This window comes from Kogia breviceps, chromosome 8 (assembly GCF_026419965.1).
Source record: "Kogia breviceps isolate mKogBre1 chromosome 8, mKogBre1 haplotype 1, whole genome shotgun sequence".
Taxonomy (NCBI): Eukaryota; Metazoa; Chordata; class Mammalia; order Artiodactyla; family Physeteridae; genus Kogia; species Kogia breviceps.
In genome coordinates this window covers 13,361,016-13,386,338 of record NC_081317.1, presented here as the reverse complement: position 1 = coordinate 13,386,338, position 25,323 = coordinate 13,361,016, and the positions used below count along the sequence as shown (strand labels likewise).

General features: G+C 41.6%; 1 protein-coding gene across 24 annotated transcripts in view; it reads left to right on the top strand.

Moving 5' to 3' along the window:
- The window catches only part of CNTRL (centriolin), an 88,651-nt gene extending 63,947 nt beyond the window's left edge, over positions 1-24,704 (top strand). For 16 of the 24 annotated variants that reach the window (XM_059072980.2, XM_067040837.1, XM_059072977.2 and 13 more), the window contains 19 exons: positions 1,681-1,873; positions 4,514-4,644; positions 4,784-4,924; positions 5,028-5,154; positions 5,928-6,092; positions 6,873-7,032; positions 8,439-8,554; positions 8,633-8,850; positions 11,267-11,424; positions 12,598-12,671; positions 14,531-14,719; positions 15,159-15,384; positions 16,704-16,909; positions 17,895-18,035; positions 20,588-20,857; positions 21,032-21,094; positions 22,052-22,258; positions 23,938-24,021; positions 24,290-24,704. In XM_059072980.2, coding sequence (XP_058928963.1) covers positions 1,681-1,873; positions 4,514-4,644; positions 4,784-4,924; positions 5,028-5,154; positions 5,928-6,092; positions 6,873-7,032; positions 8,439-8,554; positions 8,633-8,850; positions 11,267-11,424; positions 12,598-12,671; positions 14,531-14,719; positions 15,159-15,384; positions 16,704-16,909; positions 17,895-18,035; positions 20,588-20,857; positions 21,032-21,094; positions 22,052-22,258; positions 23,938-23,994 — 2,842 coding nt within the window. In that variant the 3' untranslated portion in view covers positions 23,995-24,021; positions 24,290-24,704. Of the gene's footprint in view, positions 1-1,680; positions 1,874-4,513; positions 4,645-4,783; positions 4,925-5,027; positions 5,155-5,927; positions 6,093-6,872; positions 7,033-8,438; positions 8,555-8,632; positions 8,851-11,266; positions 11,425-12,597; positions 12,672-14,530; positions 14,720-15,158; positions 15,389-16,703; positions 16,910-17,894; positions 18,036-20,587; positions 20,858-21,031; positions 21,095-22,051; positions 22,259-23,937; positions 24,173-24,289 lie in introns of those variants that run through there. The other 8 variants (XR_010841875.1, XR_010841873.1, XR_010841872.1 and 5 more) reach the window with 8 other exon arrangements.
- The last annotated feature ends 619 nt before the right edge of the window (positions 24,705-25,323 follow it).

Genomic DNA, 25,323 nt, shown 5'->3' with positions numbered 1-25,323 from the left:
CTGCCCTGGCCTTTAGTCAACCTCATCCTAGGTCAGGCCTTCCAGGTCTAGTGTCTTTCTCTCCATCCCACCCTCGACATGGCTGCAGACCTCACTGTGCACGCTGCCCTGTGTCTCTTATTCCCACCAGCATACATACTGCCCTCCAAGACCTGAACCCTACCTCTCTTTCTTATCCTTCTCTCCCACACTGTGCTTATTCTGGCCCTACACTTTGTTGTGGTTTCCCCAAGCACCACATTTTCTCCTGCCTCCCCACCTTTGCACAAGCTGTCCTTTGCCCGAAATGGCTTCCCGACCTGCCCCCCACCTAACTCCAGTGTGTCTTTCCAGATGAAGGTTAGGGATCCCCTCTGACAGAAAAGCTTTCTCGTCTCAGGCTCCCACAGTTTGGGGTTGGCAACCTTGGGCGTAGTGTTCAGACCATGTTGTAAGATACCCAGAAGGGCAGTAGCGGGGCCTCCCTCTCTGTGCCCCAGCATCTGGCATAGGGTCCGGTAGCTAATTCTTGTATCTGCTGCGTGGGTCAGTTATGTAGAAGCCCATCTTCTGCACTAGACCATGAATTATGACAGTTCCCCAGTTTTTGTCCCTTAAGCCAGACTGGCCCAGGTACCAGGGTTGGGGGGAGACCTGTGGAGTACATAGAGGTGAGTGAGATATGGTCTCTGCCTTCTAGGAGCAAACGCAAGAGTGACTGACTGATAGACCCAGCAGGCAAAACCAAGGGTCATACCGAGAGAAGGTTGGGACTAGATGTTTGAAGGCTTGGGGGATGGTTATTTCATTTTTGTAGGTGTATATGGGGGAGGTAAAGTTGGGTGGTTTTTTTTTTTTTTTTTGGCGGTACGCGGGCCTCTCACTGCTGTGGCCTCTCCCGTTGCGGAGCACAGGCTCCGGACGTGCAGGCTCAGCGGCTATGGCCCATGGGCCTAGCCGCTCTGCGGCATGGGGGATCTTCCTGGACCAGGGCACGAACCCGTGTCCCCTGCATTGGCAGGCGGCCTCTCAACCACTGCACAACCAGGGAAGCCCAAGGTGAAGTTTTTTGAGGGGGGTGTAGTGCAGTGGGAGAACCACTTCTTTTCCTAGTTATAAACGTATAATAAATGATCATTTTAGGGAATTTGGATAACACAGAAATGTTCAAAGAAGAATTAATCTGTTAATATGTTGATGAATTTATTTTCATGTTTTTCTGTCAATGATAGTCCCGTTTTCAAATAATTTTGACTTTAGCCTTGAGTTACCAAGTCCTGTGTTACGCTTTCTGATTTGTCAAATATCGCCACCATAATTTTACTCTAGTAGAAACTTAGGATAGTTTTGAGGGAATGGATGATTATTGAGGCAGTGGTTTGTTTTATTTTCATACCACAGAAGAATTGAAGTATCAGCATTGTCTTGACCAAGTGCTGATGAAAAAATAATCTTTATATTTAAAAGGACAAAACAACTGCCTCATACATTATACATATTATCCACTTATTGTCAACAGTATGCCATGTTGAATAAAAAGGTAAGCATAGACATTGAACTTAAATCAGATGTAGCTGTCTGTCCAGTCCCTTCTCATATAAAACTAGAAAATCATTGTGCATCTTTTTATCATTAGGCTACAAGTATCTATATTGTCCCATTTAAAATCTCTTGATGAGTGTGTATATATGATTTTTTTAGAGACTTCATTGATGGAAATGTTGAGAGTCTTATGAATGAACTAGAAATAGAAAAATCACTCAGGCACCATGCAGATATTGTAGATGAAATTGAGTGCATCGAGAAGACCCTCCTGAAACGTCGAGCAGAGCTCAGGGAGGCTGACCGACTGCTGGCGGAGGCTGAGAGTGAACTTTCACACACAACCGAGAAAGTATGTGCTGCTGTGCTTGGGCTGAGACGGCTTGCTGGCTTGCTGTCAGTGGCGGCGGCAGGAAGGGTTAGAAAGAAAACGTGAGGAGCACAGTGGTCCAAGTCAGGCTGTGCTCTCTAGTTAAGGAGCTGTGAGGATTTGGGCAAGTTGCTTAAGTCCCCGAGCTCTGCTTTTCTCCTCTGTAACTTCAAGCTAAGAAAACCTAGGCTGTTCAGTATGAATTAATGAAGTATAATTAACCTAGATTATACTACTTAACTTGGATTATACTAATTATACTAGAATTAACCTAGTATAATTCAGTATGAATTAAATGCAGTAGCATATTTAAAGCTCCTGAAAGTCATTTAGTTCCTAACACACCCCACCTCCTTATCCTGTGTGTGTCTTTTAAAAGTTATTCGGGTGTGATACCTGTTTATTAAGTGGGTCAATCTTATATTCTTATAACAATGTACCTCACAAGACTCTTATTCTTACTTTGTTCTCCAAGTTGATAGTAATATAAAATCAAATATTTTTTGGCCTGAGGTGGTATTCTTAAGACTGAAACACAGAGGAAGTTGGGGAGGAAAAGGAACTGCCTTTTATGAGCCCCTGCTATGGCCACACATTGGCTGTTGTATAAATACCACTTCATTTAACCTTCCTGGCAGCACTGTAAGATGGTCATTAGCCCAGTTCGCACATGTAGCTCAGAGGCTGGTCTAGCTCAGGGTCACACAGTTAAAGTTCTGACTCACCAAGAGAGCTTTAGATGGGAATTTGAGGATAAAAAACAAAAGTCCCGAATCCATATGGGGCACATCAGGAACTACTATTTTTATATTGTTATTTCAACATGGATCAATTTAAATGAATAGAAATCTATTACCCAGGAACTGAAATGAAGGATTTATTAAAGAAATTCTGTGAATGATGGCTTTAATAAGAATGGAAAAGATTCCTCATCTCTTTTCAGGTGATCACTTCCCTCTTCTGTCACATATTAGATTACTGTGAGAGAAAATAGGTTTGAGTAGGACCAGAGAAAAATGTATCACTGGTGTATAAAAGAAAATTGCTGAGACCGGTAGTTGGCAGAGATAGTAAGTGAACCGAGACTAATAAGCTCTTCCTCCTTCATCCTCCCAAAATGACTCAGGGAAGCAGATTGCTAAAAAGGAAGAGGAAAGGAGAAAGTGCTGCATTTTGTAAGGAATGTGCCAGACTTGTTAAAACCTGACATAGAAGGGGATAAAAAACTGCTTAGAGACGTGGCTGGCTTTCTGTAGTGTATAGTGAGTTCTCTCCAATGCTTTGCTGATGAATCTGGTAGAAACCAGCTATCCGAAGTGGAAAGAAGTGTGGTGTGAAATATCTAGCTCTCTGGGAGCTGGCCAAACCCTCTTGCATCCACACGGGGTACTTACTAGATGAGCTTCACATACAGATGCCTCTGACGTGAGTGCAACTGCAACGCGGAGTGTTTTGGCAGAAAAGTGAGTCACTGCTCAACCAAGTACAAACCATACTCTGTTTTTGGACCTCTCTTGACATTTTTGTAAGCGTCTTATTTTAGACAGAAAAAGAAACCAGGGTGACAAAAAAAAAAAAAAAGATGTTCTTGCCAAATCATAAATAGGAAGATTTTGAAATACTTCAAAACTATTAAATATTTGTGTTTCTCAGCCATAATTAAATCATCCTTAGATTAATGGGGTTTTACTTAACAAGATAATATCTAGAGTAAAGGAAGAATCTTTATGTGGAGGGAATATTGGTAGAATCACTTCCTTGCCACTTAATTGGGTAGATATTTGTTTTTTCACTTTTTTCTTCTCTTTTTATTTATTTATTTATTTATTTATTTTTTTGTGGTACGCGGGCCTCTCACTGCTGTGGCCTCTCCCGCTGCGGAGCACAGGCTCCGGACGCGCAGGCCCAGCGGCCGTGGCCCACGGGCCCAGCCGCTCCACGGCATGCGGGATCCTCCCGGACTGGGGCACGAACCCGTATCCCCCGCATCGGCAGGCGGACTCTCAACCACTGCGCCACCAGGGAAGCCCTTTTATTCTCTTTTTAAAATTTCTTGTTTTCCTTTTTTTAAAATTTCTTGTTTTCTTTTTTTTTTGGTTGTTGTTTTGGGGTAGATATTTTTAAGTGAAAAAAAAACATATAATAATATTACAGATTATTTTTAAGTAAAACATCATCCACCATCTCACCACCCTCAGATGACTATTTTTGTTTTTGCATAGCCTTTCTGTCTTTGTTGACAAAATAGTTTTCTATAGTTGCTCTTACAGTGCTTAAACCATTTAAAATTTTATTTTCATCCAACATTTTATCATTAACATTCTTCTATGTTACTACATTGTCATTATTTTAAAGACTGCACAGTATTCCATTGTGTTGATGCATTATCACTTACTGAATCGATTGTTTGTCAAGTCTTATATTATTTCAGTATACAATGAGCATTTTTGTGTAATAGTTCTTCTGAATTCTTTTTTGAGAATTGGAGAGTCAAAGTGAATGAACATTTTTATCAGTCTTTCTGTATTGTCTTGTTTTCCAAGAGCTATGCCAATTTACGACACCAATAGCCGTGAGAGAGTATTGTAACTGAATTGCTTTTAAGGACAGTTTCTTTTCTAGACAAAAGATGCTGTTGAAAAGCTCACTGATGCCAAAAGAAATTTATTGCAAACTGAGAAAGATGCTGAGGAGTTAGAAAGGAGAGCTCAGGAAACTGCTGTTAACCTTGTCAAAGCCGATCAGCAGCTCAGGTAGGTGGACTCCCTCAGCCATTGATGTACTCGGTGAGATGAATGAGAAGTTTGATTCTAAGAGGACGATAATTGCTCTGTGATAAACAATGCACGTCAAGTCTAAGGAGTCTGGGGGAAATAAAGAGATGTGTTTTAGATTGCTCCAGGCTGACGCAAAGGATTTGGAGCAGCACAAAATTGAGCAGGAAGAAATCTTGAAAGAGATAAACAAAGTTGTTGCAGCAAAAGACTCAGACTTCCAGTGTCTAACCAAGAAGACGGAAAAACTGACAGAAGAGTAAGTACGGCCTCTGCAGGCCTTCAAGGGGCTTGTGCTGGAAGGCGGCTTTGGGGGCTCTGTCTCCCTTCCGATTTGCTGTAGTACTGCTGGTGCTTTGTAGGCTGCAGAAGCTGCAAAAAGACATCGAGACCGCAGAACGCACTGAGGATCATCACCTGCAGGTGCTTAAGGAGTCGGAGACCCTCCTGCAGGCCAAGAGAGCAGAGCTGGAAAAGCTGAAAAGCCAGGTATGGCAGTAGACACCTTGAAAACCAGTTCATGCTGCTTTGAGACCTACATTTGTGTTATGATTATAAAAAGTAATACATGTTTGATTGTAGAAAAGACTGGAAAATACATAATAAAGTATAAAGCATAAATGAGGCTATATATCCTAGTGGTTAAGAATAGAGTCCAACCCAAATTTGAATCTCAACTCAGTACGATATATTATTGAATAGGTGAGTCTCAAAACACAATATGCTCTGAGATCATTTATGTTAAATGTGTTTATGTATACTTGTGTTTGAATTTTTAGTCTATACCAAAGTACAAACATGGTCATCTGATAAGGGGGGATTGTGAATATTTTCTATTCCTTTTTCATGTCTGCATTTTCTGCTTTTCTGTAACTACACATGTATTGCCCTTAAAATTGTAAGTTTTAAATTTACAAAATGAATAAATTTTTTAAATCCTTGCCTAGCTTTCATTGCCAAGGTGGTTGTCAACTGGAATAAAATATAGATATGAAAGTTCTTTGAAAACCATAACCTGAAGGATAATCATTATTATATTGTTGTTTTTGCTGTGATTTAAGTGTTTTTACCTGTGTGAGCTCAAGGCCTTTATTAGGCATTTTATGCCTGCAGCCCCCCAGCCTGGCCTTCCTGACTCTTGCAGCTAGGATTGTGAGAATTAGACTACCTCCTTATTTCCCCATACAACCTTTAGCTGGACTAAATATTCTCCATCTCAGCACTTCGTCAGGCTTTGCATTCTTTACTTTTCTTTAATGCAGGTAACAGGTCAGCAGCAGGAGATGGCTGTCTTGGACAGACAGTTGGGGCATAAAAAGGAGGAGCTGCATCTACTCCAGGGAAGCACGGTCCAGGCCAGAGCTGACCTCCAGGAAGCACTGAGACTGGGAGAAACTGAAGTAGCTGAGAAGTGCAGTCACATCAGGGTACATTTTTCAATAGTTTTTCTTAGGAGTCCTAGTATAGTCCTATAGATTTATTTTGAGATATTTTCATTGGTTTCCCCCTAAAATGCAAATATAAATTCCTGAATCTTGATGCCTCTGTAACGAGCTTGGTGTTGTGCTATCTATCCATGCTGTGGCTGCCGTGCATGGCTCTCCCCCTGTGTTGTTTTCTGGACATGCCCAAGGTTTTATGCCTCTGTGCCTTTCTCATACTGTTTCTTCTCTAGGAATTCCCTTTCTGGGAATGTCCAGATCCGACCCAGCTTTCATGGTCCAGCTTCATGCCACTAAGAAGACTTCCCCAACTTTTCCTTTACCCTGCAAGGAGCTTCTCTCGATTCTGAGTTTGGTAGCACTCTGCACATTTCCTAGGGCACCTGAGCCTTTCGCGATCATGTTTCTGTTCCCTGCCTTATTTCCCGACCAGGTGCTAAGCCCCTTGAGGGCAGGAGATGTGTCCGAGTCAGCCTTTTTTCTCTGCAACACATTGCTTTGCTCATAGTAAATATTGCATATAAATTTTAAATGAAGATAACGTGTTACTTTTTTACTTCTATTATACTGAAATATGTTAGTGTAAAATATAGTGCTGTTCTTGACGTAAAACACAAACATGAGCTTGTTTCCAAATGAGAATTTCTATGAAATGAGACAGTTAGTAACAGAACTGATTTTAAAGTAATTTCTATCCATAACTTGGTGAAGGTGGGTTGACTATTTTTTCTTTTCTTTTCTCTTCTTTTCTTTTTCTTTGCACAGGAACTAAAATCTCTTCTGGAAGAACTGAGTTTTCAGAAAGGAGAACTGAATGTCCAGATTAGTGAGAAAAAAAATCAACTTTCACTTACAAAGCAGGAAATTGAAAAAGAGGAAGAAAATCTCCAGGTAGTTTTAGGGCAAATGTCTAAACATAAAACTGGTAAGTTTAAAGTTTAACCTTATTTCTAACCAAAGAAAAGCAGATTATAAAAGGTATATGATATTTTCTGCCACTCAAATTGACTAAAAGCAAAATAATCATCTTCATTGCTGACCAGGGTGTGATGAAAGAAGAGCACTTACAGGCTGTTGATTGAAGTATAAAATGGAACAACCTCCCAGTGTCTTAAGACTATTAAACTCACACCTGTTAAACTGGGTAGCCCATTTCCAGTTATCTAGAGAGGGCAAGCATTTATATACATCACAGCAATATTTATTTTATTTCTCTCTCTCTTTTTTTTTTTTTTTTAAGAAGTAAGCCTTTATTTCCTTGTTTTACAAATTAAGCTGACTGAGTCAGTTACTTGCAACAGAAATTATAATGACAAAATTTGGAAACAAATGAATAATTTAAAAACCATATTTTGGGCTTCCCTGGTGGCACAATAGTTAAGAATCCGCCTGCCAATGCAGGGGACACGGGTTCGAGCCCTGGTCCAGGAAGATCCCACATGCCGTGGAGCAACTAAGCCCGTGCGCCACAACTACTGAGCCTACACTCCAGAGCCCGCGAGCCACAACTCCTGAAGCCCAGGTGCCTAGAGCCCGGGTTCTGCAACAAGAGAAGCCACCGCAATGAGAAGCCCACACACCGCAACCAAGAGTAGCCCCCGCTTACTGCAACTAGAGAAAGCCTGCGCACAGCAACAAAGACCCAACGCAGCCAAAAATAAATACATAAAATAAATAAATTTAAAAAAAAAAACATTTTAACATTTAATGACATGTAAAAATGCTGATGAAAGAAGAGTGAAAAAAATAGATAAAAACTGAATATTGAGTGTAGTCGCAGTTTATTTTTAAAATATATATATGTGTGTGTGTCTGTTTGTGTGTGTGCGCTCCTGAGGGAATACATCACAATGCTATTGCAGTAGTGATTGTCTTTGGATGGTAGGATAATGATGGGTTTTCATTTGTTTCTTTTATACTTTTTTCCAATTTTCTATAATGAACAAATATTTTTATAATCAGATAAAAGTAGCATTTAAAAATCTGTATTTCAAAGGACAAAAGAATTGTTATATAAATCTCAGCTGATATATTTTAAAGTTTTTCCTCTTTATTTTGATTTAAATTCTTTTAGGTAGGGTAAGTACTTTTTAGAACTAGATCTCTGTTGAATGTTTTTGTTTAAATGTTTATAACAAATTAATGTTTAGCAATACTTTTAAAGGCTTTTTACATTCGGAATACAATGAATTAGCTACATTAATTCAGCACAACAAATATATTTCTATTATCTTTTGTTTCTTATATCAGCCAGTAGCATTATTTTCTGTTTCATTTTGTAAATGTTTCCACATTCATTTAATAGCCTGGATCATGCTTTGTTTCTGTTAGAACTAAAGAATATTCTGGACATGTTGCAACTTGAAAACAATGAGCTGCAAGGTTTGAAGCTACAACGTGACCAAAAGGTGTCTGAGTTAGAGAAGGCTCAGGTTGACGTGCTAGAGGTAATAAAGCTGTTTTACCCGTAGTGAACCGTGGTCTTTCTCAGTTTGCATGGTTGACTCCTCTTTTATCTGCTTTAGGAGAAACTGCAGTTGGACAGGTTGCAGCAGACAGCCCTGCGACAGAAAGGGGAAATGGAGTGGCAGAAGCAGCTCTTGGAGAGGGACAAGCAAGAAATTGAGCGAATAACTGCTGAGACCCGAGCGCTGCAGTTGTGTGTTGAGTCTTTGTGCAAACAAAAGGAAGATCTCGAAGAGAAATGTGATGGCTGGGAGAAGAAGTTGGCACAAACCAAACGGTGAGAGCAGGAACAAGTAAGCTTGTAAGATCCCATCTGGAAGGCTAAAGCATTATTAACACACTATTCAAAAAATTGGAAAATTGAGAAAAGGCAAAAAAATACAAAATACACCACAAACTCAGTATCACGATACAATTCACCAATAGCATTTTTGGGTGAATTTTCCTTTTAGGTTTTTTTTTTCCCAAAAGCATTTTTAAAATAACTTGTTGTGATTTTTTTTTTAAGTAAAATAATATATGCTTGTTTCGTGTGTAGGAGGACCCAATCACCCATTGTTAAGATTCAGTTCTCCTCATATTGATCTATAGATTCAAAACAATCACAGTCAAAATCCCAACGGGTTTTTAAAATAGAAATTGGCCATCTGATTCTAAAATTCGTATTGAAATGCAGAGGACCTAGAATAGAGTGCAAAACTTTTTAGATATGACACCAAAACAACTTTGAAAAAGAAGAACAAAAGATTAGGGCTAATGCTATGTGATTTCAAGACAGTATACAGCTATGGTAATCAAAACACTGTGGTATTGGTATAAAGGTAGACAAATAGGTCAATGGAACAGAACAGAAGTTTGAAAGTAAACTCACAAATATATGCACAGCCTATTTTGACAAAGATGCAAAGTAGAGAAAAGATGTTGTTTTCAAAAACTGTTGCTAAAAGCACTATGTATCCAAAACCAAAAAAATGAACCTTGATCTATACCTCACACTACATATAAAAATTAACTCAAAATGGATCATAAATGTAAACCAAAATGTAAAACTTGTAGGAGAAAATATAGGGGGAAAAAAATCTTTGTGGCCTTGGGTTAGGCAAAAATTCCTTAGATAAGATGCTGAAAGCATGATCCATAAAAGAGTAAATTGATAAAATTGGACCTCATCAAAATTTAAAACTGTTTCTCAAAAGACACTGTTGAGATAATGAACAGACATGTCACAGACTGCGAGAGAAATCCTGGCAACCATGTATCCAATAAAGGACGTGTACCCAGGATATAATGAACTATTAAAACTCAGTAATTAGAAAATATAAAGAACCCAATTTTTCAAATGGGCAAGAGATTTGAAATTTTATTTAAGAAAATATATGGATGGCAGATAAGCACATGAAAAGATGCATGGTATCATTAACCATTAGGGAAATGCAAATTAAAACCACAATTAGATATCATTACACACCTAATAGAATAGCTAAGATTAAACACTGACCATATCAAATGCTAGCGAGGAACTTTCATACACAATTGGTGGGAGTATAAAATGTTAGTAAGACCACTTTGGAAAATAGTTTGGCAGTTACTTAAAAATGCAAGCATACACCTAGCAGAAGATCTAGCTCTCCCGCACCTAGAGGTGAAAGCATGTGTCCATACAAAAACTGTACACTGACGTTCATAGCAGCTTTATTTGCAGTAGCCAAAAACTGGAAACAACCTAAATGCCCTGCCCATCAGCTGGTGAATGGATTAGTAAATTATAGTATAGCCATTCCATAGAATACTACTCAGCAATAAAAAGCAATGGAGGATTGATACAGACAAATTCATGGATGAATCTCAAAGTAACTCTGCTTACGGAAAGAAGCCAGACAAAAACCAGTCCATAGTGTATGATTCCATTTGTGTAAAGGAATGCATGCTCATACATATCTGTTTTTTGGGCAAATCCTATTATACATACAGTGTGTTTCCTGCTTTTTCACTTATCAGAAGTTAGTGATCCATTTTAATCACGTTTTTAAAAATTAATTAATTTATTTATTTTTTGGCTGCATTGGGTCTTCATTGCTGCACGCAGGCTTTCTCTAGTTGTGGCAAGTGGGGGCTACTCTTCATTGCGGTGCACAGGCTTCTCATTGCGGTTGCTCCTTTTGTTGCAGAGCACGGGCTTTAGGCACGTGGGCTCAGTAGCTGTGGCTCAAGGGCTCTAGAGCACAGGCTCAGTAGTTGTGGCGCACGGGCTTAGCTGCTCCGCAGCATGTGGGATCTTCCCGGACCAGGGCTCGGACCCATGTCACCTGCATTGGCAGGTGGATTCTTAACCACTGCGCCACCAGGGAAGTCCTTAATCACATTTTTGGAATTATAAGTGCTATCCATGTTATCCCTGATTTTTATAAAACTTCGGTTTAGCAAGTCACTTTTTGAAATGATAAACATTTCCAAATGTTCTATTTGGAAAGCTGAAAATAAGATTTCTTTTGAAAATGAGTTGAAGAGCCTTGTATTTTGTTAATATTTAATAACATTTAATAATTTGGTAAATTATTAATATTTATTTATTTATATCATCCAGACTCCACAACTACATTGTGAAACATAACACTATTCCTTAGTTGTCGCGTGTGTGTGCGCTTAGACATTTTGTATTTGACAATCTAACTTATTCTCCATTTGTATTGTAGGGTTTTAGCAGCTACAGAAGAGAATAGCAGAACAAAGCAATCAGACTTAGAAAAGTTGGAAGTGGATGTCAGAAAACTGCAGCAGGAGCTAGACCAACTAAACAGAAACAAACTCTCACTGCATAAAGACATCACAGCCATGCAGCAGCAGCTCCAGGGTATGAGGCAGCACAACAGGAGAGATGTGACTTTCTTCCTTTTGCTAGATTCTTTTTTTAATTGTTTGCTCTCTTATTACAGAAATAATTCATGCTACAGGGCATGGGGTTTCTTTTAGAAGTGAGAAAAATGTTCTAAAATTAGGTATGGTGGTGGTTGTACAACTCTGTGAACTTACTGAAAGCTATGAAATTGTATACTTTAAATGGGTGGAAAATGCATGGTATGAGAATTACATCTCAGTAAAGCTATTTAAAAAAAAAATGAATTCATATTCTTTAGAGAACAATTTTAAAACATAGCAAAATGACAAAATAAAAATTACTATTCACCTCACTCCTCAGAGATAATTTCTATTATCAATTTAGTAAATATCCTTCCAGATTTTTCCTTGGAGAGAGAGAGAGAGAGAGAGTGTGTGTGTGTGTGTGTGTGTGTGTGTGTGTGTGTGTGTGTGTGTGTGTGTGTAGATTTTAAAACAAAAACAAAGATGCAAATAACATCTTAATTACCAACTCTTTATAAAACCTCATGATTATTTATAAGTTACTAAGTAATTCTAGCGAACAGTATACTGTTGAGCACTTACTGTGTCCCGGACATGATGCAGGTGTTTCATATGCATTTTATCACTTAATCCTTGTAACATTTTTATGAGGTAGAAACTATTATTTCACCCATTTACAGATAAAGCAACTTAATTAAGCCTAGTTTCCTTGTGACTCGCCTAAGCGAGAAGTGACTTGCTCAAGCTTACACAGCTAGTAAGTGACAAAACCAGTACAGATATAAAATTTATTCCCAAATTGTCTTCCTGAAAGGTTGTACCAAATTATATTGTTATCAGCATTGTGGAGGGTACCTGTTTTTAAACCATGCACCTCATCACCATTAGGTATTATGTGTAAATTTTCATCGTGAGGTTTTGAACGTGTAACATGTCTTTTTTTTTTTTTGAACGTGCAAGTCTTTAAAAATGTGGGCTCCAAGTCCAGATCTGGATTGTGCATGTACCTCTCTTTTGGCCTTTAATAAGATAGGGAGGCATAGTCATACATTTAACAGAAGGAAGTATAAATTCACTTCTGCTCTACTTCTCTGAGGGGACTGACAGGAATCTGAAACATGTATACATATGTATTTCTTATTTTATGTAAATGTTATTTCTGTAGAAAAACGAGAAGCTGTAAACTCATTACAGGAGGAACTAGCTGATGTCCAAGACCACTTGAACCTAGCAAAACAGGTAAGCCTCACAAAGGTAATCTTCTAGTAGTGTCCTGAAGGCATGCAGATAATTGGTTGAAATAACAAATCAAGTAGGCTGGTTCCTTTTCACATGAGCAGGTCCCTTAGAACCATTTATAAAACACAAATATAATATATACAAAAATTTTGATGCAGAGCAGTGATTTTCCAGTTTATTTTAGCCCTAGAATTCTTTATTCAAATAATGTTTTACTCGAAGCTAATAAGTAAGGTCGTGGCTAAAAGAGCCCAACGGTCCCTCAGCAGCCACTCTGGGGGTTTCAGGGACCAGATGGACCATCTCTTACCCATGGCACAGATGAGGCCTGCAAAGGCTGGGCTTAGATTTGATCACTCGTTGAGCTGCAGAGTAATGGCCAAATCTGGGCCTTCATCTTGTCAGGTGTTGAATAGAGCAGATTCTTTTTTTTTTTTTTTTTTTAATTTATTTATTTATTTGGCTGCGTTGGATCTTCGTTGCTGAGTGCGGGCTTTCTCTAATTGCGGTGAGCGGGGGCTGCTCTTCATTGCGGTGCACGGGCTTCTCATTGTGGTGGCTCCCCTTGTTGCGGAGCATGGGCTCTAGGCACACGGGCTCAGTAGTTGTGTCTCGTGGGCTCTAGAGCGCAGGCTCAGTAGTTGCAGCGCACAGGCTTAGTTGCTCCGCGGCGTGTGGGATCTTCCCGGAGCAGTGCTCGAACCCATGTCCCCTGCATCGGCAGGCGGACTCTCAACCACTGTGCCACCAGGGAAGCCCCTAGAGAAGATTCTTTACCCTTGTACTTTTGATCATCTTCTTAAGGTAATTCAGTGTTGTCCTGTGAGATTATTGCCAAAATTTGAGTTTCAGAGAAACTCAAATAAGTTTTGGGCCTCAGTGTCCACTCTGTAAATTACAGGTTAGATAAGACATCTAAATTCTCTTCCTTCTACCTTTAAGATTCTGTGTTTCTGAGATATATAAAACTTAAATTATTCTGTCTTTTAAGAAGTCTTATACAGGTTTGTATGAATGTTTTCTGTGTTGTTAGAAATATGGTAACTTTTCCTAACGTGCTTAATTTGGGTTCCTTGAAGAAGTATTTATTGTTGTCTGAGGTTTTTTTGGTTTTTGGTTGTTTTTTTTTTTGGCTGTGTTGGGTCTTTGTCGCTGCGCGTGGGCTTTCTCTAGTTGTGGCAAGTGGGGGCCACTCTTTGTTGCGGTGCGTGGGCTTCTCATTGTGTTGGCTTCTCTTGTTGCAGAACACGGGCTCTAGGCATGCTCGGGCTTCAGTAGTTGTGGTGTGCGGGCTCAGTAGTTGTGGCTTGCAGGCTCTAGAGCACCGGCTCAGTAGTTGTGGCGCAGGGGCTTAGTTGCTCCACGGCATGTGGGATCTTCCTGGACCAGGGCTCGAACCCGTGTCCCCTGCATTGGCAGGTGGATTCTTAACCACTGCACCACCAGGGAAGTCCTGTTGTCTGAGTTTTTTAACCTGTATAAATATTTCAAATAGTAACAAAACCATGACTTTAGGTTCATTTTCAGAGTTAAGCCTTATTCACAGCTTTTCTTAATCTTAGCAATCCTGTGAGGTGGGTGTTGTTTATTCCCATCTCAGTGACAAGGCAGCTAAAGCTAGGAGGAACTGAGTCTCTTGGTGAGGTTCCGACATCTCTGTCATCCTAGATACTAAAAAGAGGGAAGCCAGTGATTAAATTGAATTCCAGGTACCTTTGTATGTTTGTTGAAATAATAAAGGATATGGAACTTTTACGCTTTAATTTTGTCAGACTTAGTAGATATATGTAGCTGTGGCACTAGCCACCTGTAGTGAAGGTGGCTTTGTCCATAGTTTCAATTTGTTCTTTCACCTGAAGGACCTGCTCCACACCACCAAGCGTCAGGATGTACTGCTCAGTGAGCAGACCAGGCTCCAGGAGGACATCAGAGAACAAGTAAAGAAGTTGGAAGTCTGCCGAAAAGAAGAGGAAACAAAACAACAACAACTGCAGGTGTTTCAGAATGAGGTTGAAGAAAACAAGGCCACACTAGCCCAACAGGAAATGGTACTGCACATCTATGACGTTATATAAGAGGAAACATTTTATCACTTGTGTGAGCTTTTTTCCCCTGGCAGAAAGCTGCTGAGAAGTATCCCCCTTGGGACTAGCTTCCCTTACCTGCCCTCTGTGAGCAGAGGGGATTTTACACCAACTCTCTGACTCCCTTGGTATTAATACTATGGGCCATTAAGACCGTAGAACAGGCCTGGTAAGGAATCTTGAAGGCCACGTGCCAGTTCCTGCTTGAATCCCCTCCTCACATGCTGGCCAAACAGTTTTCCAGTCCCTACTTGATCACCTTTGTAAAGAAAACTCACTCTCTGTCCCCATGGGCTGTTTTCTACTTTCTATTGAACTGGAATCTATCTAGTGTCCATGAAGATTCCCTCAGGACACTGGGTATTTGTTATTTTATGACTAACTAAGGTTGTTCTCTATTAAGATGTTGCAGAGACTCCAGAAAGAGAGAGAAAGTGAAGAAGAAAAACTGGAAGCCAGTAGAGTGACACTGAAGGAGCAGCAGCTGCAGCTGGAGAAGGAGACAGCAGGCCAGAGAAGCAGACTGGGGCGGGTGCTGGCCGAGGTGCTGGCGGCCGAAGAACGCATCAGGACCCTGCAGGAAGAGGAAAGGTGGGGTGAGACCCTGGAGAAGGCGCTCTCCCAGACCCGTAGGTATTCTGGAACATTGCACTGAGGGCGGGGAGATCTGCTGATTGTCGTGTGAAATGTGCAGAGGGGTACCAGGCCCCAGCTACAGCCCAGACAGGAGGCAGGACAAGCACAGTGGGAAGAATGGTCCCTCATTTGATCCTCCCAGCACCGTGAGAGATGAGGGAACAGGCTCAGAGGTGCAGAGGGAACTTGTCCTTATGCAGATAGGATTTGATTCCAAGACTGTCAGGTCTTTTTACTTTTACTGTATTGCTTTCTTCGAGAGTGCTGTCTCAAGGAAGTGGAACATTAAGGCATAGAAGTGCCAAAAGGTGCTCTAAAGGCTTTCTATAAAGTACATTAATTCTGAGCTTTGGAACAATGATCCATGTCATCTCAACCTATTAAAAAAAAACCCACAATATTAACAATTCTACTTCTGTCTAAATTTGACATAATGAATGGTACCAAGATACAGATGTTGGCCTTTGGGTTTGTTTACTCTCTTGAGCCGTACATAAAGGAAGTTGACATGGGAATCCAGGCTAAATGATTGTTCTCACATCAATAAATGAGTTTTCTTTTTCTTAGGCCTTAGGTTTTAGTAATGCTCAGAAAATGTTGTTCTACCTTGAGTGAACTCAGTGGACTTGGGACCTGAAGGGTTATTATTCCTTTTTCCCTGGGAACTCTTGATGCATCCAGACCCAGCCATTTCATTATGAAACTGAAACTTAACGAATATGCTGAGTCTGACCATGCCAGAGGTGTGAGAAGTAAAATCTGGGCAGGGTGTTGCTTTACAAAGGGTGGTTAGAAAAATCTGTTTTAAATATCACTGTTGTGCATAAGCATTATTTATTGAGTACTCACTATGTACTAGGTGTTTGCATACACGATTCCCACTAAACGCCAGGAAATACGTTTCTTCTGTAGAAAACAAGACGTGTGCCATTCCAAATCCTGTGTCCTTTCCTCTGTGCTGCCTCCCATGAAGGAAGAAATGCTGTGTGCCCCCCTTTATTAAAATTAGGTTTATAAAAAACACCTCAGCAGTCTGTTCCATGTTCCCTGCACCTCAGGGTTGGTGCCCTCTGGTCTCAAAGACTCAAAAGGGAAGACAGTAGCTGTCTGTCACTTTAGGATCAGGCCTCTGGGAACAAATTACATCAAGAGGCACCCTTCTCAGGGCCTTTTTCTGGGCCTCTGGTGTGGGTCAGGGGAGATCTGGACGACTGAGTGATGGAGGAAAGTGCCTGAGTGGGTGGCGTGTCGTGGGGTGTGCCCACTGCCAGCCCAGAGCCTCGGGCTAAACTAGCTAAACTGCTCATTTCAGAACAACAGCTTTCAGAACGGGAGCAGCAGTTACTGGAGAAGTCAGGCGAGCTTCTGGCCCTGCAGAAGGAGACGGACTCTGTGAGGGCGGACTTCAGCCTCTTGCGGAACCAGTTCCTGACAGAGAGAAAGCAAGCCGAGAAGCAGGTCGCCGGCCTCAAGGAAGCACTTAAGATCCAGCGGAGTCAGCTGGAGAAGAACCTTCTCGTGAGTATCCACTGCCCTGGCAGTTTATGAGGAGATAATGCCTTTAAATTTTTAACTAAAATACTTCTTCAATGTAGAGAAAATAAATTACCTGTCAACCAAGTCCCTAACCCAACCGTGGTTTGTGGTGCATTTACGCGTGGTTTGTTCCTGAAGCCGATGGTAGATTTTGCCAGAGTCTGGGCTCAGCCCTAGAGGAGCTAGCTGTCTAGCTGGCTGGAACGATGGTCACGTGCACAGACAGTGTCAGCACTGAGCAGACAGCGCCCTCAGCGGTCCAGCCTCTGCTCACATCTCCCCAGCAGGGTCAAGGAGGGGGTTGGGGAACGAAAGCCTCTCAAGACATTCTTACCCAGCTGCAGTCTGTGCTCACAGGTTTTTCTCATCACGCCCTTTTAGGTCAACTTTAGTTTTAATTAATCATTATCCTAAAACGGGGAAGCTCAAGCTACCATGGTTTTATCCCTGGAGATAAATTGTGGGAGGTGACACTCAGATGAGTTCAAAACAGTGTATGGTGGGTGGAGGCCAGTGGGCAGCACCGGGGGCTGTCAAAGGAGTGGATTTTTCTAACACCCTTTGGAGGAATTAATGTAGCCCTGTTGAATGGTACTTTCCAACCAGGTGTGTTTCCCTAAGGGTGATACGCTTACAACCAGTGATGAGCAACATGATTGTAAAGATAGTGTGTAGATGTCTCGATTTTAATCCTCCCAGGAGCCTATGACGGTGGCTATAGTTAACATCTTACAGACAAGGGAGAGTAACCTAGTATCGATGGTAACGTGGCAGATCTAGGATTCAGACTCTGGGCTGACAGACTGACCACGTGTTTACTCCCAGCTCTACCACAGCTGCTAACGAAGGCAGGTAGATTATCCCCATTTTATAGCTGAAGCCTAGACGAGAAATGAAGTCACAGAGCTAGTGAGTGCGTAAGCCAGCAACGCACGCCCCCAGAGTCATTCTCCTCCTCTGGTGCCAGGAGCAAAAGCAGGAGAACAGCTGCATGCAGAAGGAAATGGCAACCATCGAACAGGTGGCCCAGGACAACCATGAGCGGGCCAGGCGCCTGATGAAGGAGCTCAGCCAGATGCAGCAGGAGTACGCGGAGCTCAAGAGCCAGGTGCGCCCGCACCCCACGGGACTCGGGCAGAGCTTTAGTTCTTCAATAGCTCTTTGAAAAGGAGTATTTCTCTGGGAAAATCGTGAAAAGCTGATTAATCAAATCTCTTTTTCTAGTTTTGAAATGTAGAAATGTACCTCCACAACAAAAAAAGTATTTGTTCAAAATATACTTTTTTAAAAATTAATTTTTATTGGAGTAGAGTTGCTTTACAATGTTGTGTTAGTTTCTACTGTACAGCAAAGTGAATCAGCTATACGTATACATGTATCCCCCCTTTTTTGGATTTCCTTCCCATTTAGGTCACCACAGAGCACTGAGTAGAGTTCCCAGTGCTACACAGTAGGTCCTCATTAGTTATCTATTTTATACATAGTATCAATAGTGTCAAAATATACTTTTAAAATATATACAATGGAATATTACTCAGACATAAAAAGAAATGAAACTGAGTTATTTGTAATGAGGTGGATAGACCTGGAGTCTGTCATACAGAGTGAAGTAAGTCAGAAGGAGAAAAACAAATACCGTAGGCTAACACATATATATGGACTCTAAGAAAAAAAAAACGTCGTGGAGAGATTAGTGATAGGACGGGAATAAAACACAGACCTACTAGAGCATGGACTTGAGGACATGGGGAGGGGGAAAGGGTAAGCTGGGACAAAGTGAGAGAGTGGCATGGACATATACACACTACCAAACGTAAAATAGATAGCTAGTGGGAAGCAGCCTCATAGCACAGGGAGATCAGCTCGGTGCTTTGTGACCACCTAGAGGGGTGGGATAGGGAGGGTGGGAGGGAGGGAGACGCAAGAGGGAAGACATATGGGAACATATGTATATGTATAACTGATTCACTTTGTTATAAAGCAGAAACTAACACACTATTGTAAAACAGTTATACTCCAATAAAGATGTTAAAAAAAAATAAAAAATAAAATGCTCTTAAGTTCAACAAGGGTTTTGTTTTTGTTTTTGTTTTTTTTTTTTTTTCCGGTATGCGGGCCTCTCACTGCTGTGGCCTCTCCCGTTGCGGAGCACAGGCTCCGGACGCGCAGGCCCAGCGGCCATGGCTCACGGGCTTAGTTGCTCCGCGGCATGTGGGATCTTCCCGGATCAGGGCACGAACCCGTGTCTCCTGCATCGGCAGGCGGACTCTCAACCACTGCGCCACCAGGGAAGCCCCAACAAGGTTTTATTGTTAGTTTTTGAAAGAAAAATGGCAGCTCTTCAGCATAAAATTTTATCATGTCCCAAAGCACTGTATTGAAATGTTAGATTTTATGTCAGAAACAAGTCTGTAAGAGCCAAACCCCTGGGGAAGGAAAACAGGACCCCCGGGGAAACCTTTGATAACCTGTAATGTTGCCAAGCTGAGGGTGGGAAAGCAGTTTACGCTAGATAGAGAGTCTAACCCTAGACCCCCCCTGGTGTCCCTTAGCCATTGGCAGCAGCTGAGCCACCCCAGAGCTCCAGTCTAGTCAGGCTGCTGGGGCCACTCGGTTGACCCTGCTATACCTTGTCCTTTGGATAACCCTACGTGGCCATTCAGTTTCATCTGTGCCTACAGCCACCCACCCCCAGCCCTGCCGCCCACCCACCCACACACACACACACATCCAGCCCTGCCGCACCCCCACCCCCAGCCCTGCCGCACACCCACCCACCCCCACACCCACCTACCCACACACCCACCCCCAGCCCTGCCGCACACCCACCCCCCCACACACACACCCACCTACCCACACACCCACCCCCTCTTTGGCTCAAGAAAAAACAACTGTTTTAATTAAAGGCCCCCCAGCCTCTGCAAACTTGGAAGGGCAGTTAGAAGTGGGTATGACTGTAATGTCTTCACTAAGCTCTTTATTATGGAGAGAGCCACATAGGTAGTCTCAGGTCTTAAACACAAACTGTAAAACCTGAGGAAACCTCCAGACTGCCAGAACCACCAGATTCTTCACCCATAAAATGAAAACATTGGACCAGATCTTTTCTAAGGCCCCTTCCAGCATTAACATTTATAATCAAGATCACTTACGGCTTGTTTAGGTAAATGGCCCTTTTCTCATTTGGGTACCACTAAGGTGCTTTGTATAAATTCTCACCTAGTTCTTGCATTTCGGGATGCAAGGTATTATCTTCGTGTTAAGTGAGGTAAGAGAGGTTCAGAAGTTAGCTAACTTGCCCTAAGTCATACTGGTAATGTTTACTGGAAACGAGATTGGTATCCAGCTCTGTCTAGCTCCAGAGACTGACTTCTGTAGAGTTATGCACCTTCGAGGAACATGGCACCCATGCTTTTCTAAATGGAAGTTGCTTCAGTCAAATGTCAGTAAAATCGTTTTCTTGGTAGCTTATAGATACTTGAATAGCTGAAAAATCACAAGTTTTTACCATTCTAATCATAGTAATTAACATTTGTAGGTCTGTAAATACATGACACATGTATTTAAAACATTAAATTTAAATCATTAACAACAACAGTTCAATTCCAGGTAAGTCCCGACCTTTACCTAGTAGTTATTTGACTCTCACTCACTCCTTAGATGGAAAACCAAAAAGATTTGGAAAGAAGACAGATGGAAATCGGTGAAGCAATGAGGACACTTAAGTCTGAAGTGAAAGATGAAATCCGAACCAGCCTGAAGAATCTTAACCAGTTTCTTCCAAAAGTACCAGCAGATCTGGAAGCTGTCTTGGAAAGGAACGAAAACCTAGGAGGGCTGGAAAGCTTGAAAGAGAACTTTCCATTCCCCGTGAGTGAGAGACCATCACCTTTTGAAGAAAAACTGAATTTTTCTCACGTTCACATAATGGTAAGGGTTTATCCTGCTATTCTGTGGGCTTCATAAAAGGATAATTTGGTTCCCACCTACCCTAGATAAGCTCCGACACAGACTTGAGGATGGAAGAGGGTTAGAGGAGGGAAAGGTGGGTTGGTTACTGATGGTGGTGCTTAGACACTCTGTTTCCCTTTCCCTCTGAAAAAGGATGAACACTGGCGTGGAGAAGCACTCCGAGAGAAACTGCGTCACCGTGAAGATCGACTCAAGGTCGCCCTTTTAAAAGAAAAATACAGTATAAGATACTTGGCATATTGAGGAGAGTGGGGGAAATTACTCTGTCGCAGCTCTCACAGCAGTTTTATAGATTACACGTTTGAAGCTCAGAGAAGGATCTCTTTCTATAGGCAGCTGAAAACAGGTGTCTAGAATAGGTCATTGCTGACCTAAAAATTTGGGGGTTAAGAGTTTAGGTGGGAGTTGGAAAATGAGAGTGAGTTAGATAGAACAAGAGAGGACAGAATGCATCTTTGGAGAACGGCCACTTACAGGACGCCTGAGCAGGAGCCATGGGCAGTACCAAGTGGGTGGAGGCCCTTGACATCAAATAGCCTCCAGCCACATGTGACTGTTTAAGTGTAAATTCACTTTAATTAAATCAGGTTAAAAATTCACTTCTTCGGTTACCACATTTCAAGTGCTCAAAGGCCACACATGACCAGTGGCTACTACAGTGGGCAGCACAGATACAGAACATTCCCGTCATCACAGAAAGTTCTGTGGGACAGCGCTTGCTGTTGACTTTAATAAGGGAATCATTTCAAAGGTACGGTGGAGAGGCCCGAATGTAGTATGGGGGTGAGGATTGCATACATTGTGAGAGACTCTGAAGATACCAAGTATAAACCAATCTTCTAAGTCTGGGCAGTAAAGAGAGAGAGATGAGGCAGTCATTTAATGGGGAGGCCAGGGATGCTGAAATCCTAAGTGTTGAGACAGCAGAGAGAACAGGCTGAGTTAAAGGCCCAGGTAATGACAACACAGAGAGTAGCCATCTGGCACCTCCTACCTTTTTTTTTTTTTTTTTTTTTTTTTTTTTTTAAGGACAAGAAGAGGATTTTCAGCAGCCATTCCTATTTTATGATAGTCAGATTTGCCTATCAAATGTTAAACGTGAGGAGAGGTAGCCAGTGCTAGTTCTAATATATTCTACCGTAACACTTTCAGGCCCAGCTTCGACACTGTATGTCCAAGCAGGCAGAAGTGTTAAGCAAAGGGAAGCGGCAGACGGAGGGCACTTTACACAGCTTGAGGAGACAAGTGGATGCCTTAGGGGAATTGGTCACCAGCACATCTGTAGATTCCACGTCATCACCCAGTCTGTCTCAGCTAGAGTCTTCCCTTGCAGAGGACTCCCATCTTGGACCAAGCCAGGTAGGAGGAAGCTCTTCACAAGGGGTCTGACTTACACATGGAAAGTACCTGAAAGCTTTGGGGTCCATAATCTTGAGGAGACTCAGAAGGATATGAATGCCACCTTCAAATCTCTGAAAAACTTGTCTTAGGAAAGACTTGCTTTTTCATGGTCCCTGGGGAAACTGGAATCAATTGGTTGGTAGATGTATAAAGAGGATAAGCTGATGATTTAGGGAATAGCCTAGGAAACGGGGTGACCTGTCAGGGATATGGTTAATTCTTCTATAAATGCCTTCCACTTCTGGATATCCTTATCATCTACTTGGTCAATATAAAGAATTTAGGGAATTCCCTGGTAGTCCAGTGGTTAGGACTCTGTACTCTCACTGCTACGGGCCTGGTTCGATCCCTGATTGGGGAACTAAAATCCCATAAGCTGGGACTTCCCTGGTGGTGCAGTGGTTAAGAATCTGCCTGCCAATGCAGGGGACACAGGTTCGAGCTCTGGTTCGGGAAGATCCCACATGCCGCAAAGCAGCTAAGCCCGTGTACCACAACTACTGAGCCTGTGCTCTAGAGCCAGCGGGCCACAACTACTGAGCCCACGTGCCACAACTACTGAAGCCTGCACGCCTAGAGCCCACGCTCCGCAGCGAGAAGCCCGCGTACCGCAACGAAGACCCAATGCAGCCAAAAATAAACAACAAAAAAGTTATAAAATCCCATAAGCTGTGCAGCACGGCCAAAAAAAAAGTTTAGGCCCCTGAAACCAACTTGAGTCCCAGTTTAGTCTGCCCATTTGGGAAGATGACTGTGCCAACGGCTGATCCTCAGCAAAGTTTGAACAGAGAGTTTGAACTCTTAACTGAGAGTCTATTAGGAAAAAAACCCTGGATTTCACAAGTTTTCTGTGTGAGACTTACAAAAGGTTAATAATTAGGAGGAACATAAAATATACTCATGGAATCAGTAAATAACACAGTACTACTGTCAGAGATGGATAATAGCTACCATCTTGTGTGCCTACTGTGTGTGTGTGTGTACTACTAAACACTTAACATATATTATCTCATTTACATCTTGGGAAATAGGATTTATCCCTCTATATAGATAAGGAAATTGTATAAAATGAAAAATGATGTCAAGGTCACAGCAAGACAAAGCCAGGACTTCGAGGGTAATCTTTCTGTACCACAGAGTGCTATATTGTATGGTTGAGCCACGAGGACGTTCAAGGCCAGCTGCATCTTTAATAGACACACAGCTCGCTCATTAGCAGCAGAGCCCAGATTTGAATGATTACCTTAAAACCTTCCATGGTAGGATCCAAGTCAGATACAGGCCAAAACCATCATGGGCCTCAGGGCAGGCCTTGAGGAACAGTGTGTCAGAGGCACAGAGCATTGAAGAGTAGATGACTCTGGAGGTAAGAGATCCCAGAATAGCGGGAGATGAGTAGACAGGGGTTTGGGGGCCAGGTTAAATTCTTAGCTCATGGTGGCAGCCAGAAGAATCCAGGGGCTCTAAATCCAACAGTAACAGAGGAATGTTTGAGGCACAATGAGTAGAGGTGAGTTTGTTAGAATTATTTTGGACTCTGGAGTCGTAATCTAGGTCTACGTGGGATAAAAGTCTGAACTAGGCTGGAATTGAGAGACTGGCTTCTGAGCCTAATGTTTTATCTTCCTTCGTTTCAGAGCTCCTTCCAAGTTCTACAAGGTCCGTCACAACCACTAGACAGTTACCGACACTGATGCCATTCCCAGCCTCCTGCTCACAGGGTACATGTTACAAAGAGTTCTTTTAACCTGCACTTTCAATTGGAAGATCTTGAATTCTAGTTTATCATACAGTCTTAAGAAAAGTAACCTTCTGACTTTTCTCTTGGATAATTTCGTACGGTGGTTCATCTTAAAACATTTTTCCGAAGAGGTACTCAGTATATATTTTAACTGTTAGCCATGATGCTATCATTTAATTCTGTTAATCTAGTTAAAACCTGTTTTTACTGTTGCAAGGGTTCATCGTGACTTTCTCACCTTGTTGTAGGAAAAGAGCGGCTCAGCCAGATGGAGGAAAACTGTCTTGCGTAAATATGAGGAAATAACTTTTCCACCTTTCCCACTACCTCACCAACTTCATAATTAGAATGCCACTTGCTTTTTATCACGAACCAGTGAATTCAAATGCTGAAACTCCACTTGTACAATTACCGTCAGGGTTTTTATAAGTCACTTGTACATATGGGAACAACTGTATACAACTTAAACCGGGGTCCTAGATGGCTGAGGTTTTTTTTTACTTTGAAATGATTATAAAACCAATACTGATTTGAATCTATAAACTGGTAAAATCTATACTTAGAAAGGTTTAAAAAAATGTACTTAAGCCCCTCTTCATTGATATTTTTGGATTTTGTTTAAAATCTGTATTCATACAAAAGATAAAGTAAATTTGGGTCTGACATCTGACTTTACACTTCACATATCTACAGTTAAGCCATAAAATTTTTACCTAAATGTCAGTCTTTCAAGTGATTTTCCATCTCTGCCTGCAGGTTGAAATATGTTGTACCTATCAATGAATATATTTTATCACTTGAAAACATGTTATAAAACTATTATATATATACCTCAGGTGCTTTTCCTTAACCAAAAATATTCTGTGGTAGAAAATTAGGAGAGCTTTGGACTTTGGAGAATCTGACCCAGTGGTAAATTCAAATTGTCTTCAGACTTTGTTTTAAAATATCCCCAAGGACTCTTCTAGGCCCCTATACAGCTTTTGAACCGTAACAGGTATTATATACCATGTTACTATACACAGTATAGCACAGTGAGTAATCTCTCACCACCTACTGAGGTTTATATTCCTAAAAAGTTGTTTGGCTAGAGCTGGACCATTAAGATATGGAGATATGGGATAGGGACTTTCCTGGTGGTCCAGTGGTTAAGACTCCACGCTTCCACTGCAGGGGGTTCACACAGGTTTGATCCCTGGTGGGGGAACGAAGATCCCTCATGCCACGTGGCACAGCCAAAAGAAAAAAAAAAAAAGATATGGGATAAATACAATTAAAGACA